This window comes from Martes martes, assembly GCF_963455335.1.
Source record: "Martes martes genome assembly, chromosome: 10".
Lineage (NCBI taxonomy): Eukaryota > Metazoa > Chordata > Mammalia > Carnivora > Mustelidae > Martes > Martes martes.
In genome coordinates this window covers 29,263,634-29,280,869 of record NC_137898.1, presented here as the reverse complement: position 1 = coordinate 29,280,869, position 17,236 = coordinate 29,263,634, and the positions used below count along the sequence as shown (strand labels likewise).

Genomic DNA, 17,236 nt, shown 5'->3' with positions numbered 1-17,236 from the left:
TGTAGCTGCTATTGATGTTTCTTTGGCTGGAACATCTTGATTTTTTCTTGGAAAGAAACTTCAATCTCGAAATGGTCAAATCCATTGTTCCAGGCCCTCCCAGCCCCTCCCTGGCTCCAGTCCCCACCTCTTACCTCTCTCCACCCTTCCCGCATTCCTGCACAGTTGGTCTTGTGTATTTTTCAGTCAACGGAGGGTGTTGTTAAATCTCTTATTTTTCTGGCTGCCCGGTTTGGTTCTGAGGTTCTCCACTCCCTGCCCTGCTCACTACAAGAATGCTGGGGACTGCCCAGCCAGCCATATCCCTCCTCTGTCGGAACACCCTGTTCTTCACGCTCCTTGAGAGGCGGCATTTTGGAGGCCTCCCCCGGCTGCCATGACTCCCCGATTAAGCCAGTGGTCTGGTGGTAATGAAGACCCGACGGCTGAGAGAAAGCCGGGGGAAGGTGGCAATCTAGGGGAACATCGCACGTTGTCCACGTCTTGCGCTTTCTTCTCAGGGCTTACAAAGAGGTGTCGGGAGGCTTTCTCTGACTGTGTGTGTGTTGAAGGCTGAGTGATGATGCCATTGCTTAATTAGTGTTGTTGTGATCTGCATTGGAGTGATTTGTTTAGCACTTTGTGGCCCTTTTTGGCTTGAGCTCATCATGTGATATTGACAAACCGATGAGAATGGGAGTGCGGTGATGCTTGAGTTAACGCAGAAATCATACCCCGAACCCGGACATCTCAGGTCCTTTCTACCTGGGACATGGGATCTCAAGTCACTTGGCAGGACATGAGCGGGTCTACGCAGCCCACCTCCAAGGTAGGTATGGCTAGCCTCGTTTCACCGATGGAAAAACTGGTCCAGGGACCAGAGGTTTTCCAATTATGCTTGCTGCCCAGGGCTGGACGTAGGAAGTCTGTGGGAGAGGCCGGATTGAGACTCGGCACAGCATGCGTCTCTGCTCTAGGTTACCTGTAGACCACACCTACTCCCTGGGCCATGTTGACTTTCGGAAGTCAACCATTGGGAAGGGTGTGGTTTGGGTTTTGATCATATCCCGGCAGTCCCTTCTCTGCCCCTGTTGATCTGATTCATGAGCTTAACCTGGGCTGACTGGAGCCTGGCCATGTCGTTCTGCAGATCTTGGACACCCCTCAGTGCCCTCACAGGACCAGCCAATGGAAAAGTACAGTGTCTTCTGGCTTCCTGGCCCTGCCAGCTCTGGCGGGTCAATTCGATACCTCCTTTTCTTCTGAGGGAGTGGGAAGGTAGCATCCAAACTGAAAGCACAGGTTTTTCTTCGGTTTTTATAGGAAAAACAAATTGGCATGAATGCTCAGCCGAACCAGCTCAGGCTGTTTGGGCAGATGCCTTTCTTTGCTTTTTTCTGTTTATTTTCCAACAAATCAATGCTTAACTACGTTGTTATTGGAGCAGAGCAACAGGTGCAAAAAAATAACTCTGCTGCCAACTCAAATGAAAAGGTAGGGCTTATACCCTCTGGGAGGTATTCAGAAGATAACAGAAGACCCTGCCAGCAACTGAATTAACAGCTCTGTTTACGGTGGGTTTTGTGTTAACAACCTGCTCCCTACCCTCCCACACATAAACACGCCATTGTCTCGGGGAGAGACAATCAGCCACCCAGACAACTAACTACTTTATCCTGTCCCGAGTGGAGACTGGTTTTGGCTGAGGCTGCTTTGTGAAACTCGGGGGCATGATCCTGGCTGCCAACTCGACAGCTCAGTAAGGGTTTCCCCGTGAAGGCAAGGCCCTGGGGTTACCGGACAGAAGAGGACCTGCTTTTCAACATAGTCGTGGTTCTTTCCAAGGTTGGTCACTTCCAAACGCCAACGGGTGGCCTGGCTCCCTCCGGGCTAGCTTCACTCTGTCTGCAGCAGGAGGTGGGGAATGAGCTCAGAAGACTTTGGAAAGAGCCACCATTGTTTGGGAAGGGGTGTCTTTGCTGAATTAGTCCCATCAGGTCAAGATAGCTCTGTGTTTTGTTCATCGTTGTGTCCCCTGCCCCTAGCAGACTGCCCAGCATCTGGTAGACATTGAATAAATATATAGTAACTAGAGGGGATGAATGAATATTTATATTAGTAGGACAAGCACGTCTCCATCACCCTTTCTCTTCACTGAAGGCTAAGATGTCGATTTTCTGGGGTATGAGGCCTGCAATCCAAGGGGGGCAAGTCATCTTTCTTTTTTTTTTTTTTTTAAAGATTTTATTTATTTATTTGACAGAGAGAGATCACAAGTAGGCAGAGAGGAGGAAGCAGGCTCCCTGCTGAGCAGAGAGCCCAATGTGGGGCTCGATCCCAGGACCCTGAGATCATGACCTGAGCCGAAGGCAGAGGCTTAACCCACTGAGCCACCCATGCCCCCCCAAGTCATCTTTTGAAGGTCTAAAATGGGGGCGGGATTGGGTAAAGGGTGACTCGGCCAGGCATGAGATTCTCTGGATGGAAGTGATGGTCATAGAAATCCTCGGCAAATGCTGTGTTCTGAGGCCAGGTTTGTTCGCTCAGTGATCAGAGTCTCGTACTTGTGAGTAACCGAGCGCTGGTGAATTTCACAGTTTGGTGGTACTGAGCCCTGCGAGCTGATCTATTTCAAGTTGGCGAATAATACATCGATGGAGTCTCCACAGATGGTTTGGAGCTCCAGTTCTCTGGATGGGCTGTGTTGTCTCTGACTTTACATGGATTTCCATTCATAGATGTTTCCTTCAAGGATACTATCTCCTGGAGTCGGTTATCTTCTTGTGAACATCGAGGGAAGGCGAGGAGGTGAGGTTCTTAACCATGAAAGTGCTTGAGGATTGGTTAAGGGAGGTTCTAAAAAATGAAGATTATGATTCAGAGGTTTGGGGTAGGACCCCAGGAAACCTGACGTTTTGCCCCTCCTCAGGTGATGATGATGGTGGTGGTGGTCTATAGATCAAACCTTGAGAAGCCCTGTATGGCCTCTTCAGCCTGGATGGAAATGAAGCATCCTGGGAATCTTGGATGCTCCCGTCTCCATATCTGTGCCTTTCCAAAGACCTACAGAGACCTATGGGTGTACAGGAAGCAAGGCCTCTTTTTCTTCTCCTATTCATTTTCCTCTCTATTTTATGATTACTTGGTTTTAGACTAGAGAAGGGGGATTAGCAGAGAGACAGTGATGTGGGGAAAATGATGAATTCATTACTGCATTGCCAAACAGAGGTCCAGAATGGCCCTGCTGGTCGCAGTCTGGTTCCTGCTTCACCTGTCAATAAAGAGGGACAGTGGGGCTCTTCCCGGTGTCACTGTAGGGGAATAAGCCATGCCCATGCTAAGAAAGAGGACAAGAATAAAATCTCTGAGGCTTTCTCTCGTGGGGTTGGGAATAAACTTACATCTCCTAACCCTGACTCCACTACAAAGTTTTCTTTAGATTTCAATCCAATGTCGGTGTAAGAGAGATTTCTTAAAGATCCATGATGTAGGGGTCAATGATCTGTAGAGATGGTCTTCAGAGGGCCTGGTGCCCCCAGAATATATGCAAAGCAAGGTACGGGTGAGTGTAGATGAGAGCCCCAGTGTCAAAAGGCTCTACGACCTTTTAGAGTCAAGCTTGCCTCGTTCTTCTTAGTTTGCCACATCTGAAAGGGACTGATAAAGGCCGTGAAAGTCATGTAAGGCAATCCTGTCTTTTGATCGACTTTGGTGCCTGTCCTCTGTCAGTATCTGCATCTCGTCTGGGTCTGGCACCAAGAATGATAACAATCGGCATAACATGTATATTTCCAGATGGCTTACCGTCAGGAAAGTGTATCTATCATGGATCAACACTTGGCTTCCCGACACGGCATCATCACTCACGAAAACGCTTGAAAGCCCGGGAATAATACTTCAGATGTTGCCCCTGGGAACATGAAATGTCTATTTCAAAACACATTATGAGGGTATGAAATTACCTGTGATGTAATCCCGAGAGGATCAAATGCATTCCCTAAGCTTGATTCACATTTTGATTCATTTGGAAAGCATGAATTATTGCCTGTCTTAATCCAGTTAAATTTCACATGTTTGTGGATTTTCTTTTCTCCTCTTTGTGAGTAGTTCTTTTGAAATGATAGTCATATTGAAACAGGAAGTCAGCAAGCTGTTGCAATATCCTTAGGGCAAATGCTGTGAATTGACCTGCTGGTAACTTTGATTAAGGCCTGAGAATGGTCCGTATATCGCTGTCATCACAAAAGTAATTATTTAAAATGCCTAATTGCTCCTCTGGCTTGAGGAGTCAAAATACTCACAAGATAGCCAATTCGGTGGCAGTTCGGGGATGATGTGGTTGAATGAATAAAGGAGTCAGGAGGAAGGCAGACCGTGACTTTGACTCACAGTCCTCTGGGCCTGGTGACAGGGAATGCAGGCCAAGCCTTGCTTAAGATCTACTCTGTGACCCTGATTGCTCCCAGTGTATTTTCACCTTCACAGCAAACACCAGGCTTTCTGTCCTGAGGTCTAATTCAGCTGAAGAAAATAGTTTATTTCCAAAATATAAAATAAAAATAACTTTGAGTCATAGGAAAAGTATTTATATTATGTCTGTATGCATGGCATATATGTTCATAGATGTGTGTGTACCTATACTGTATATATGCAGAGATCTATGCTAATGGCTAAAGGAGTATCGGGGCTCAGCTTTTAATCCACTAATGCATTCCGACCTGCGCATATCATGAAGTGGCGAAATGAAGGTGACTTTCTATTCTTTCATTCTGAAGGCTCGCTCTGATACATTGCCAAGAGAGATGGCTTCAGGTTGATCTGACAAAGAGGGAAGAGGGGCTCAATCGGGGTCCTGGCCTAATTGAATGAGCCAGAGAGTTTTATAATTTTGGAGAAGCTTGGTAAAGGTGTGAGACCCCAGATGGCCCAGGGAGAAGGCTGTGACTATGTATGGACGGCAGGTGGGAGTGAGGACGGGTTGAAGGCGACTTTGTGCTCTGGCAAAGCACCCCCTTCTCAGCAGAAAGTGGCTCATTTCCCACGATTTGTTGCTAGACAGTCCGAGTTTGAAATCTCTTCTAGTTCTAATTCTTGCTAAGCTGTGTGACCTTGAACAAGTTACCTGACCTCTCTGAGCCTCAGATAGGCCATCTGTTGAATGATATCAGACCTTACAGAGCTACTGTGGGTATTGACCGAGATAATGCATGTAAAACTGTCAGCACAGAGCTCACACATTTTAAATATTCGATAAACCCCAGCTTCTATAGTATCGTTATTACATATGTATGTGTGTATGTACGTATGTATTTTTATAGCTTAAAGTGTCCAGTCCTCCACACCACAGAGCAAAGAGCATACCTCCCTCCCGACCCAGGCTGGGTTGTGTTTGTCTCTGCTGGCAGGTTCTCTCTGTATATTTAAGGAGAGAGAGCAGCCGAGCAGTCCTTGGCCTTGTCGGGGGCCCTGAGATGGGCAGAGCCTTCTAGGTTCTGGGGTGAATGGCTCCAGCAACCTGCCAGAGTCCCAGGGGTGCCTCCTTCCCACTGCTTTTCTGTCCCCGTGAGCTGGAATCCCAGCTTTGCAGTGACAGAGCGCTCCTTGTGCTAAGGGAGCCTGGAGGACAGAGAAGGTCTCTGGCCACCCTCTGCCAGGAACCCCCATTTTAGACATGCTGCTGTCCTTTGCACCTGCAAAGTCCAACACGGAGGTCAGAACACAGAGCCTGTGGGGCTGTGCTCTCCCACCATTCCTGGCAGTCCCAAGCATGGTGTGTCTGCTGGGAGGAAGAGGAGCAGGAGGGATGGCTGTTAGTCCCTGAGCAAGGACCATGCCCAGAGGACCATAGCACGACTTCTGTGAGCCGGGGCCAAGAGGGGCGGAGGTCCAACATAGACTTGACTGTGCCAGCTAAAGCTAGAATTGCGAAACATTGTGTAGATGGTAGAAGTTCCAGGCCTTGCTTGAAAAAACTTGGCTGTCAATTTCGTCCTTGGAGATTCAATAAAATCCTAGTAATAACACAATAAATAAATAATAATAATAATAATTATAAAAACCAGCTAACATTCCCCAAGTCCTTACTATGTGTTGAACACTTTTCCGAGGATTTTATAGGCATCATCTCATTTTGTCTTTCAACAACCTTTTCATATCATCTCCAGTTTATAAATGAGAAAATTAGGGCCCAGAGAAATTGAATAACTTGTCCAAACTTGTCCTTTTAGCAAATTGGCAAAGCCAGGATGTGAATTGTGTTTGTCTGACCCCAGAGCCTGGTGCTCCCAACCATTGCACTCTCCAGTCTCTGAAGGGTCTACCCTGACCCCAAGACTGTCCTTGAAGCCAACCAGCACACTTTAAAGAGAGACTCACGGGCAGAACTTCTAATAGCTGACACATGGGGGGCACTTGTCACACACAAGCTAATATGTGAGAACTTTACAAACATTTTCACTTTTCCCACATATCAGCTCCATGTCCCCCCACTTTTTGTTGTATAGGGAAACTGAAGTTTTAGAGAAAATAGTACTTCCTGGAGGTCAACACAACTTGCCGAGGTTCAGAATCAAGATTTCAAACCCAGGCACCTGGGTGGCTCAGTCGTTAAGGGTCTGCCTTTGGCTCAGGTCATGATCTGGGGGTCCTGGGATTGAGCCCCGCATCAGGCTTCCCTGCTCAGCGGGAAGCCTGCTTCTCCCTCTCATTCCCCCTGCTTGTGTTTCCTCTTTCGTGTGTCTCTCTCTGTCAAATAAATAAATAGAATCTATAAAAAAAAAAAAAAAAAGATTTCAATCCTTACCATCGGAGGCATGAGCTCTTCCTCTTACAAGCCATTCTTGAGATGCGGAGCAACACGAGGGGAGGTCTGGAGCTCCTCACACCTTGAATATATAAGGGACATTCAGTCTCTGTGGCTGGGCCCCACCATCTCCCATTTGTGTCCCTGAGCAGTAGCCAAAGTGTGAGACTCTTAAACTTCAGGGCCTGGCCAGGTGCTGGGTCACCCCGTCAACCCTTCGGCTCCCCCCCTTCCCTCACCCCCTCCACCCAGGCCACCCTGTGCATGGGGGTCAAGCTGATTTTAGATGGGAATTTAGGCTTTGAAAGAAGCCTGGAGGAGGACTGGCCACGAGGTTGGTGGCTCGTGTCTCCGTGTGAGTGATGCAGACGTGGTCCAAGTCCTTATCGACTAGGGCACTGTGGGGATTGTGTTTAACCTGTAACTTTCCATGAATAAAGTGGTGGGGGGGAGCAGAAAGTGGCCTGTCTTTCCCCCCAGAACATGGGCTGTGGCTACCCCAGCACACGGCAGCGCTGTCTCTCTGCAAAAATTCCTTTGGGATTGGCCAAGCCCTAGCGGCTCATCATCTGTAGGGGAGATGATGCCTAAGGTCAAAAAGGTCCTAACTGGAAGCCTGGCGTGAGGTTAGGCGTCGATACCGTCTACTGGCAGCGTGCATGCCTCTTCCTCTTCAGATGAAGAGCAGACTTCTGTCTCCAAAAGTGTCGGTATTAGAAACTGCTGTGCAGGTCGGGGCGTCTGGCTGGCTCGGCTGAAAGAGAGTGTGGTTCTTAATCTCCGGGTTGTGAGTTTGAACCCTGTGTTGGGTGTAGAGATTACTTAAAAATAATTTTTAAAAATCTTTAAAAAGAAAGAAAGAGAGAAAGGAAGGTGGGAAAAAAGAAAGAAAGAAAGAAAGAAAGAAAGAAAGAAAGAAAGAAAGAAAGAAAGAAAGAAAGAGGGAATAGGAAGGAAAGAAGGGAGGGAGGGAGGGTGAAAGAAAGGAAATGCTGTGCAGAGGCCGGGAGGTCCTGGCTGAGTGTGGAACTCAGGACAGTCACTGGGGGCCAGAGTCAAATACCATTCTCTCTGATGCCTCTTGTGAAGGGAGGGGTAAGAGAATGCAGATGGAAAAAACCTCTGGATAATCCACATTTCATTTCACTTTGGGTTTGAAAGAAGTTTCTGCTCTGTTCCCAGAACGCACAGCACCTAGGAAGAGACAAAGGTGGCCCGGATGCCCGTGCATTTTCTTCACCACCACTTACCAAGCAATTACTCTTTATTTGTACCAAGCACTGCATGGGGTTGGGGCTTTAAAGCCCCTTATCTTTTTTAATCCTCTAGCAAACCTCTGCAGTAGGTCCTACCTCCCGGGCCTCCCAGGAGAGGCTACAGCAGCTCAGAAAAGTTAGGGGACAGCCCAAGGTCACCACACCAGCATGATCAAAGCCTGCAGCCACCACAGGCTCCCTTTTAACCAGTGTTCTCCCCCCCGGGGGGGGGTGTGTCTGGCTTGTAGTGGCTAGAGTCTGGGGAGACAGCTACCATCCTGCGATGCCCAGGACAGCCACGGAGCCCTCGAAGCCCAGGATGTCAGTTTCACAGACGCTGAGAAAGTCAGCTTCTCACCCTGAGCACGTGGCCAGGGTCATGGCCAGAATTCCCCCTTGAGCTAGGGATGAGGAGACGGGGGTTCTTTTCTCTGCTTGCTTTTGATTCAAAAGGTGGAATCGTTCTTATTGAGGCTCCGAATTTACTTCTTCTAGTCTTGGGAACAAGCTAAATGTGGTGGAGAAACACCTTCAGAATTGGTGTTTAAAGAAAGGGAAAGAAACTCATTTTTGCTGGAGGGCACGTGTGCCGTGCTGGACTAGCCCTCTTTCAAACCAGTAGGTTATTCATCCTTCAAAACAGGACATCGACCTTCCCCTCCATGCCCCGTTGAAGGCCAGAGAAGAAACTCAGTTTGGAAAGGTTAGCTTGCTCAAGGTCACGTGGTGTATGGATGGGACGTCTGCTCTCTACCTTATCTAAGTGATGCTTTTTCCTCAAGAAACAATAAAATCTACTCTGATGGTAAACTGGGAAGCTTACAGAGGAGCATTAAAAAAATCCCCCTACTTTGTAATTAAAAGGATCGCTTTTTATACCCCATAAAGTAATCCCTACGTGTCATAGAAAGTGTACTTTAGTATATGGGAGTGTGGGTGAGCTGGTTATAATCATGCTTTTTTACAATTCTCCAGGGACATTTATTATCTATTATCTCATTTGATCTCCTCAAGACGCTTGGGAGGCTGTCGGTGGGGGGCAAATGTCCTCATTTTCCACCTGAGGGACTGGGCCTCAGAGGGAGTAGGACTTGGGGAGAGGCTCTGAGGGACGCTAGCCCTGGGCCTCCTGGGCCCACCCCAGGGCAGCGGCCAGGCAGCGCCATGACGGCTGACCTCCTTTTCTCAGGAGCCTGGGTGAGCTCAAGTGAACTCTGACTCAGTAAGGGTTAAGATACATAAAACTCTTTTATGAGTAGTAACCATTTACTGTGCCCTGTAAAAAAAAAAAAAAAAAAAAAAAAAGCCCTTCACTGAGCTGGCTGCTTTCCCTTTGGGGGTCTGGGGGAGTGTGGCAGTGGTGGGGGGAGCGTGTGGGGAGGTGGGGGGAGGGGAGCAGAAGGGAGCAGTGCTCTTGGACATAGGTCAGCTTCTTGCGGGGGGACGGGCAATGTTGGGGCTGCTGGGGCCTCCTGGTCCTAAAGGCTTCTCTGTGGGTTGAGAGTAGTTCCAGATGCCTTCAGGAGATGGCAGAGAGAGAAGATCACCTGCCCCAAGGGAAGGGGCTTGTGGGAGTTTGGTCGCAAGTGGAGAAGTGGCCCGTGCTGTCCTGCGACATTTGTTGAATTCCTTGTTCTAACCTGCTAAGCTTTCCACACGCACGACCTCGTTTGATTCTCTCAGCTTTGAGTTTGGGGTTGTTCTCATTTTATGGCTGGGGAAAGGGAGGATCGGAAACTTTGGGGGGCTATACAGGCTTGGGACTGGCTTGACCTCATGCACGGCAAGTGGGGGACGTAGGATCTGAGCCCACCTCTCCCCAGATCCAAAGCCGGGGTGCTTAGCCCTCATATCAGCCTGACTTCTAGATGTGGACGGCGGGGGGAATGGAAACCCTGAACCGGCTGAGGAGTAGCTGGGGCTTGGCCCAGGGCCGGGCCTGCTCCCACTGAACGGCCGCTTGGAAACAGCGCTGTAGGCAAACCCTTCTGAAAGCGTTTCAGGGAAGGCTTCCCCATCCCCCAACCCCAGGCCGAAGGGCCGGTCCTTTCTCTCTGCAGATGGGCAGGGCTCCTAGCTTCAGCTCTTTCAGGGTTAAACAGTAACCTTTCTTCTGCTTGTGGTTGAACAAACGCCGGCAAGGAACAAGCCCAGCCTTGAGCAAACAGGACACCGGGCCATGCCCCTCCCCTCCCCTCCCCCAGCCACCTCTCTGGGGAACCTACAGGTTTTCTTTTGCCCTGGAACCCCCCCCCCCCCATCGGATTGCTGAGCTGAGGGCAAGTGTTCTAGAAAGCTGGATGGGAAAAAAAGGAGAGGAAGGTTTGGCTTGGGTTGGTTTCCCTTCCCTGGGATTGAGAAGCAAAGAGGCTTCCGGACCGGGCATGGAAGAATCGAAGTAGTCACCTTCTTTACATTTTTGTGCAGGGAAACTGAGGCCCATGATTGTTTCTGGTTTGGGTTACCAGAGGGGGAGCAAGTCTCCTCCTTATCTTACTGGCCATATAGCTGTGCCTTTCTTCGAGCTGAGCACTCCAGGCATAGAGACCCACTTAACCTCCAGCCAAAGCACACAGTAGGTACGGCGACTTGCAGTCTGCATGGGAGGAAACAGGTTCAGAGAGGGTAGTGACTTGTCTGGGTTAGAATTAAGCAGCTGGTAAGGGGTAGAGCTTGGAATCAAGCTCTTTCTGGCTTTGAAACTCACATAGATGATGCCACCACCCAGAACCCGGCTCTGCCCTCTTCCCAGCCCGTGGTCTGCTGGGGTCCTATCTTTCCTTCTCTACCTGCTACTTAGGCAGAATTCAGGCCTAATTACTTGCCAAACAACCATGACACTGTTAATAATCATCACAAGTGTCCTGTTTGGACTAGCCTGACTCCCAGTCACTGCTCTGTCCCTGGTCCCTGGAACAGTACCCAGCCCATTGTAGGGTGGGTAAATATTTGTTGAATAAATCAATACACGAATGAATTTTTATGCCTCTGCCAGACCCCTCTTCTCCCCTCTGAACCCCTACCTAGAACCAGAGAAGTAAGAGCTAAGTTAGAGGGAGGGGTTGGGGGGGGGGCTGGAACTGCCCTGTTTGATCAATTTTAACCCTGAGGACATTGGTGACACCGAAGGATGCAAGGTTTCCCCAAAACAGGCAGAAAAATTTCTATGAGCTGCTGCTATAAGGTTACCTCCTCTCCCTGCCCCAACAGCTTAGAAAGAGCAGATTATCTTTACAGGCCCTGAGGGACACTCGGTCGCCTTCTGGAAACAGGCAACTCTTCTTTTGAGTGATCGAACACATTTCTAGGGCTTGAGTCTGAAAGGAGGAGGGTGGCCGGCCCCAGGGAAGGGAACAATATACACCCCGAGGACAGAGGTGACTGTTTTCTAAAGTGTAACATTTTTACATGGTTTCAAAAAATCCAAACGACCCCATGTGAGAAATGTTCTTCCTCTGTGCCCTTTCCTGCGAAAATGAGATGAGAAAGTCACGTCCAGGTCGGCTTTGAAGCCTCTGGTATTCTCCAGGGCTCTAAAAGGAGAGAGAAAGCTTGTCACAATTTTCACCAGGAAGGAAGGAAGGACAGGGGCAGTGTCTTGTTGGAGAAACTGACTGATCCCTGATGTTATCATGGAGCCCAATACTGGAGGCGCTCTAGGGACAAAGGACCCAAGTCCTTAGAGATGTGGCTGTGGCCATGGCCCTGGACCGTGGCGGCTGTTTGCACTAAGGAATCTTGTCTAGGTGTTGGAGTGCAGGGCTGCTCTGCTGTGGGGACTTGTGAACATCAGATTTCAGATCCGAGCTCCCGCACAGGTGCCCGGGGTTGGCCGCTACAGGCTTGGATTTTTATTGATTGTAATTCCACTTCACACAAAATCTCTTTGGCATTTTCACTTTTGTAAAAAGGAAAAAAAAACAAAAAACAAAAAACAAAAACCAGCCCCGTGGCTGCTGGCCAGACTCGCCCTGCGAGCAGCTATTGCCTTTTCCTCTGCTCCATTCCTGATCAGAGATTATTCATTTATGAATAAGGGGCTGTAAAAACTTGCCTCATGCATATGAAAGTTGAACCTGGAAATTTTTAATTGCCGGGGAGTTTTGCTTTTACTGAAAGTGCTGTGGTAACACGCTTTGGAGGCAATGGATGGAAGGACAAATTCTTTTTTTTTCTTTCTTCCTGGGTTAACTCTATGATCTGTGCTCTCAGACGACGTTTGTCCAGGAGGCCCTGACTGAGCGCCCTGTTTGGTCCCCTTACAGATCATGATTCTGGAAGGAAGTGGTGTGATGAATCTCAACCCCAGCAACAACCTCCTTCACCAGCAGCCAGCCTGGACAGACGGCTACCCCACGTGCAATGGTAAGGGGACCTAATGGGTGTCAGTGTCACTCCCCACCCGGGGCTTTCCCCCTCTGCTCTCATTAGGCTTCATTTCCCAACTTCATGTTTGAAAAATACAGGTTTTATTCAGCAGGGGTGTGGGGATGCGCGGAAATGGAGAACACATCATGCTGGAGGTCCCCAAGGGCTGCTGGGGCTCGAGACAGAATCCCGTTGGAGATTTTCCATTGTTTCTTCCCAGTATCAGAGGCAGCCTGGCAGACAGGGTACTAGAAGATATGCCAGAAGGGAAGGGCACCTGTTGATGTTTTTAACAGTGTTTGGCATATCAAGATATGGGATATCATATCAAGATATCAAGATAGAATATCGAGAAAGGGGTGTGTGGGGATGTGTGTGTGTATGTGTGTGCACACGTGTGCACGCACGTGCGTGTTTGCATTCATGTGTGCGTGTGCACCTGTGTGCGTGTGTGTTGTGCGGAAGCATGGAACTTAGGGAAGACAGGGTCACAGCATCTTATCCTTTCTGCTTCATCTTCCAGTGGCCTCCCTGTGTAAAGGGAGAGATTTGTTAGGGGACCATGTGCCTCCCTTAAGCGCTTTCATTTAGAGCCCTGGGTCAGAAAAGGGAGGGCCTGCTTCTGGGGCTTAATAGAGGGTTTGGGGATCAAGCCGTGGCTTACTGTGGACGCGAGCAGAATTCAGACGTTGCCGAATCTGGCCCCACCGCCTGCGGTGAAGGCCTTAGGTCTAGGCAGACTCCGGTGCCTCAGGCTGCCCTGGGTTTAAGGAGCTCCAGGCCCTCTCCTGCCCCATACTTGCTGCTGATCTCCTTGAAGGAGGTCCTGCTGCTTCTGCTTCTCCTGAGGAAAGAAGAGGACCTGCCACTGAGCGGAGTCTGTAAAGCAGGAGGCGGAGGATAATGGAAGGGTTGTGTTCTCCAGCGGAACCCCAGTCAAACAAGGTTGGAAAGCGTGGTCAGGTGACCTTCCCTTACTTGGTCACTTAGCCACAAAACTGCTGTCCTTTCTGGGCAGTGAACTTTGCTGTGACAGGCCTCAGCTTCCTTGTGAGGCTCCTCAAAGGAGGGTTCCCAGTTGGGTAGGAAGTTTCTTCAGACTGGAAAGACTTTGGCGTCCCCAGTCTGGGCCCTGGATCATGGCAGTGTTCCTCCTCCGTGCTTTGGAGAAAGCTGGGGCAGTGTGCTTGTCAGGGAGTAGAATTTGGGTTCCACTTGTATGTTTTAACTTCCAGAGGCCGCAAAGAAGGCCCAGCTCCCAATCACGATTGATGCTGTGAGGCAGGTATGTTGATCCACAGACAAGAGCTGAACTCAGAGGCATTTCACAGCTTCTCCTAAAACTTTGGGAATGTAAAGAGCCCCCTGGTAGCTAGAAGAATCCCCCGGTCGATTTGAGACAAAATCCTCTGGTTCTCCCAGGTTCTAACAGGATACGATATCGGGAACTGTCCTTTAGTCTGGATCATGCGAAGTTGGAAGAGGAAATAGAGAAGCTTATTGTAGGGTTATTGAGAGTTATTGTCTCTTGTTTGCAGACTCAGAGCTGTACTGTCATAGTCATGTAATTATTTTGGAAAAAAAAGATCAAAGCCTCAGGGAGCCATAAAACCACATCCCATCCTTAAACAGCTCTTTTTGTGAGACACCCCAAAATTGGAGGGACATGGAAGTATTCAGTCTGAGTGCCATTTGTTTGTATATTTGGGAATATTTCTATAGGATTTCTATAAGGATTGTTCCGATCCTTGCCCCTGTTCCCCACCACAACTGGCTTCCCCTCCAGGCCCCAGGCACAGGGTTTTAGGGCTGCTTTTGTCTGGCCATGACGTATGAGGAGTGAAGACGTACTGTGAGTGGTAAGCGTGACCCATGGCACTCATCTTTGTCCCTAAATGACTTTCATCTCCTGCTGTTAGTGCTCCTGAGGTCTGGAAGCAGGGGATGGGTTCAGAGGGGATGAGCACAAGTGGGACTGGGTTGGACACATTCCCCCTTCAGCCTCTCTGGGGGTGCTGAGGGCTAGGAAATGGCCATTATGAGACTCAAACCTTTGGAGCTCTTTAGCCCTTTGCCACTCAAACCATATTCATGGGCCATCATCTTCATCGTCATCATCACCGTCATCGTCATCGTATGGAAGCTTGCTAGGAATGCAGAAACTCAGGCTTCACCCCAGATCTATGGAATTTGAATCTGCATTGGAACAACATTCCCTGGTGATTGACAATCACATGAGACTTTGAGAAGCACTGATCTAACGTGCCTTTGAAGAAAAAAAAAACTGGACAGTTTTCTTGCCCTCTGTTTTCCGCTGTTGGTCTATCCTTAAGTTCAGTTCCCCACTTCAGCTCAGTGGGCTCCAGTAGTGTCCTCCCCTCGTCCCTGCCCCTCATCATTGCTGGATGAGAGTTCCTCCCTGTGACCTCTGTTTTCAAAGGGTTGGTAAGATCTCGGGTCCGTTACCATGTGCTCAGAGGATGGCTCTCTCTTCTCCATCCCCTCCCAGCACTTTGGGCTGACTGTGATGTTCTCTGAAGGGAGCACGGGGAAGTCTCTGATGTAGAAGTTTAGCGCATCTCCAGTTCAGCAATATTGATTGGCTTGGACAAACTTGACTTCTTCACTGGTATTTAATTTAATCAGGTTGTGAATGCACCTAGAACTCTTCTAGATTTCTACGTTATCTCTTCTTTGGCAAAAAATTCCACCAAGAAATATACAGAGAGCACCTACGATGGCATAGTCTCTGAGGTGGTTTTTGTAGTAGAGGCAAAGATGACTAAGAGAGTCCATGACCTTGACTTTACAATTTACAAAGGAGAATAAGCCAGAACCTAGAGATGCATAAAGCAAAGCAGAATATGACAAAAGCCATTAGGAGAAATACCAAGAACATGTGTTGGATATCCAGGGGACATCAAGCCCTGAATAATAATTTTTGGGGGGAGGTGGTCTGTGATGGGTTTATGGGGTGGCCGGAGTCTGCAAGCTGGGTAAGTATTCAACAGGGAATGACTGGCAGGGTATAAACCAGGCTGAAAGAACCAGAGAAAAAGGGCAGAAGTGATGGGTCACGTGGAGGAGAATTACAGAAGAACCTCAATGCCTGGCTTGGCCATTTTTTGCCTAATTTCAGTGAATAACGGGAAGCTCTTGAAGGCAGCAGAGTAGGGAAGTGACATCGCAGTGGCTATAATAACCGGTGTGGGGCTGGGGTAGATCAGCACAGTTAGCCGGCGGCTAAGCAGGACCACTCTGGGGAGGGGCAAAGGCATCATGGAGAAAAAGAATCTTACTCTCAGGCCTCGTTTTTGGTTGAAAATGGTCTGAATTTGGGGTTGTGTGTGTGTGTGTGTGTGTGTGTAAGAGACAGTTAAAAATGGGAGTGAGGGGCACCTGGGTGGCTCAGTGGGTTAAGCCTCTGCCTTTGGCTCAGGTCATGATCTCAGGGTCCTGGGATCGAGCCCCGCATCAAGCTCTCTGCTCGGCGGGGAGCCTGCTTCCTTCTCTCTCTCTCTGTCTACTTGTGATCTCTCTCTGCCAAATAAATAAATAAATTCTTAAAAAAAAAATGGGAGTGAGAGGGACGCCTGGGTGGCTCAGTTGGTTAAGCCGCTGCCTTCGGCTCAGGTCATGATCCCAGAGTCCTGGGATCGAGTCCCGCATCGGGTTCCTTGCTCGGCAAGGAGCCTGCTTCTCTCGCTGCCTCTGCCTGCCTCTCTGCCTGCTTGTGTGTACTCTCTCTCTCTGGCAAATAAATAAAATCTTAAAAAAAAATGGGAGTGAGAAAAGAGAGGAAGGGAACTGTGTGTGTGTGGACAATAGGTAATAGGTTGGTGAAACTGTAACGATGTGTTAGCCTTCTCTGTACTTTGTGGGATGCGCTCCTAATCTCAGGGCATTTCAGGTCTGTGTCCTTCTGAAGGGCCCAGGGCTAAGTACTCTGCTAGGGAGGGCGGGAAGAGGCAGGGAGGCACATTCCAGACAGCCTCCTCTCTAGAGCCCGTCTCATGCTCCAACGCCCCCACTGCCATTGTGCTCACACCTGGCAGCCGAGCGGTGCCTCCCCATGTCCGAGATTATGTCCCAGAAGAACCACGGGTCACTCACGGGACCGCCCCCTGTTTTACAGTTGCCAGCGGGTTTTTCGGAGGCCAGTGGCATGAAATCCATCCTCAGTACTGGACCAAGTACCAGGTGTGGGAGTGGCTCCAGCACCTCCTGGACACCAACCAGCTGGACGCCACCTGCATCCCTTTCCAGGAGTTCGATGTCAATGGCGAGCACCTGTGCAGCATGAGCCTGCAGGAGTTCACGCGGGCGGCGGGGGCGGCGGGCCAGCTTCTCTACGGCAACCTGCAGCACCTCAAGTGGAATGGTGATTACCTCTCTCTACCTCACTAGACATCCAAGGCTGGGGTGGGGGGGGTGTCTCACCTCCAAATCACTGTCTCCCGAGGGAGGGAAGGAGAGATGAGGCGAGAGAACAGGTGCAATCTGGGGTTCCAGGTGTCCAAACCCACAGGAACTCAAGGTCATTGCATTGCTCCTTCTGGTTAATTTTTAAGGAGACAAGGCTAGTTGGGCATTCACAGAACACTTGCTCTCAGAAAACCTTTTCTTGGGGCACCTGGGTGGCTCAGTGGGTTAAGCCTCTGCCTTCGGCTCAGGTCATGGTCTCAGGTCACGATCTCAGATCATGGTCTTGGGGTCCTGGGATCGAACCCCGTGTTGGGCTCTCTGCTCAGCAGGGAACCTGCTTCCCCCTCTCTCTCTCTGCCTGCCTCTCTGCCTACTTGTGATCTCTCTCTCTCTCTGTCAAATAAAT

The 17,236-nt window shown here is 49.4% G+C and overlaps 1 protein-coding gene across 2 annotated transcripts in view; it reads left to right on the top strand.

Annotated features, from left to right (window-relative positions):
• Nucleotides 1-17,236, top strand: part of EHF (ETS homologous factor) — a 42,690-nt gene that overhangs the window by 8,922 nt on the left and 16,532 nt on the right. For both annotated transcript variants that reach the window (XM_080815331.1, XM_080815330.1), the window contains exons 2-3: nt 12,303-12,402; nt 16,541-16,786. In XM_080815331.1, the coding sequence (XP_080671457.1) occupies nt 12,306-12,402; nt 16,541-16,786 (343 nt within the window). In that variant the 5' untranslated portion in view covers nt 12,303-12,305. The remainder of the gene's footprint in view (nt 1-12,302; nt 12,403-16,540; nt 16,787-17,236) is intronic.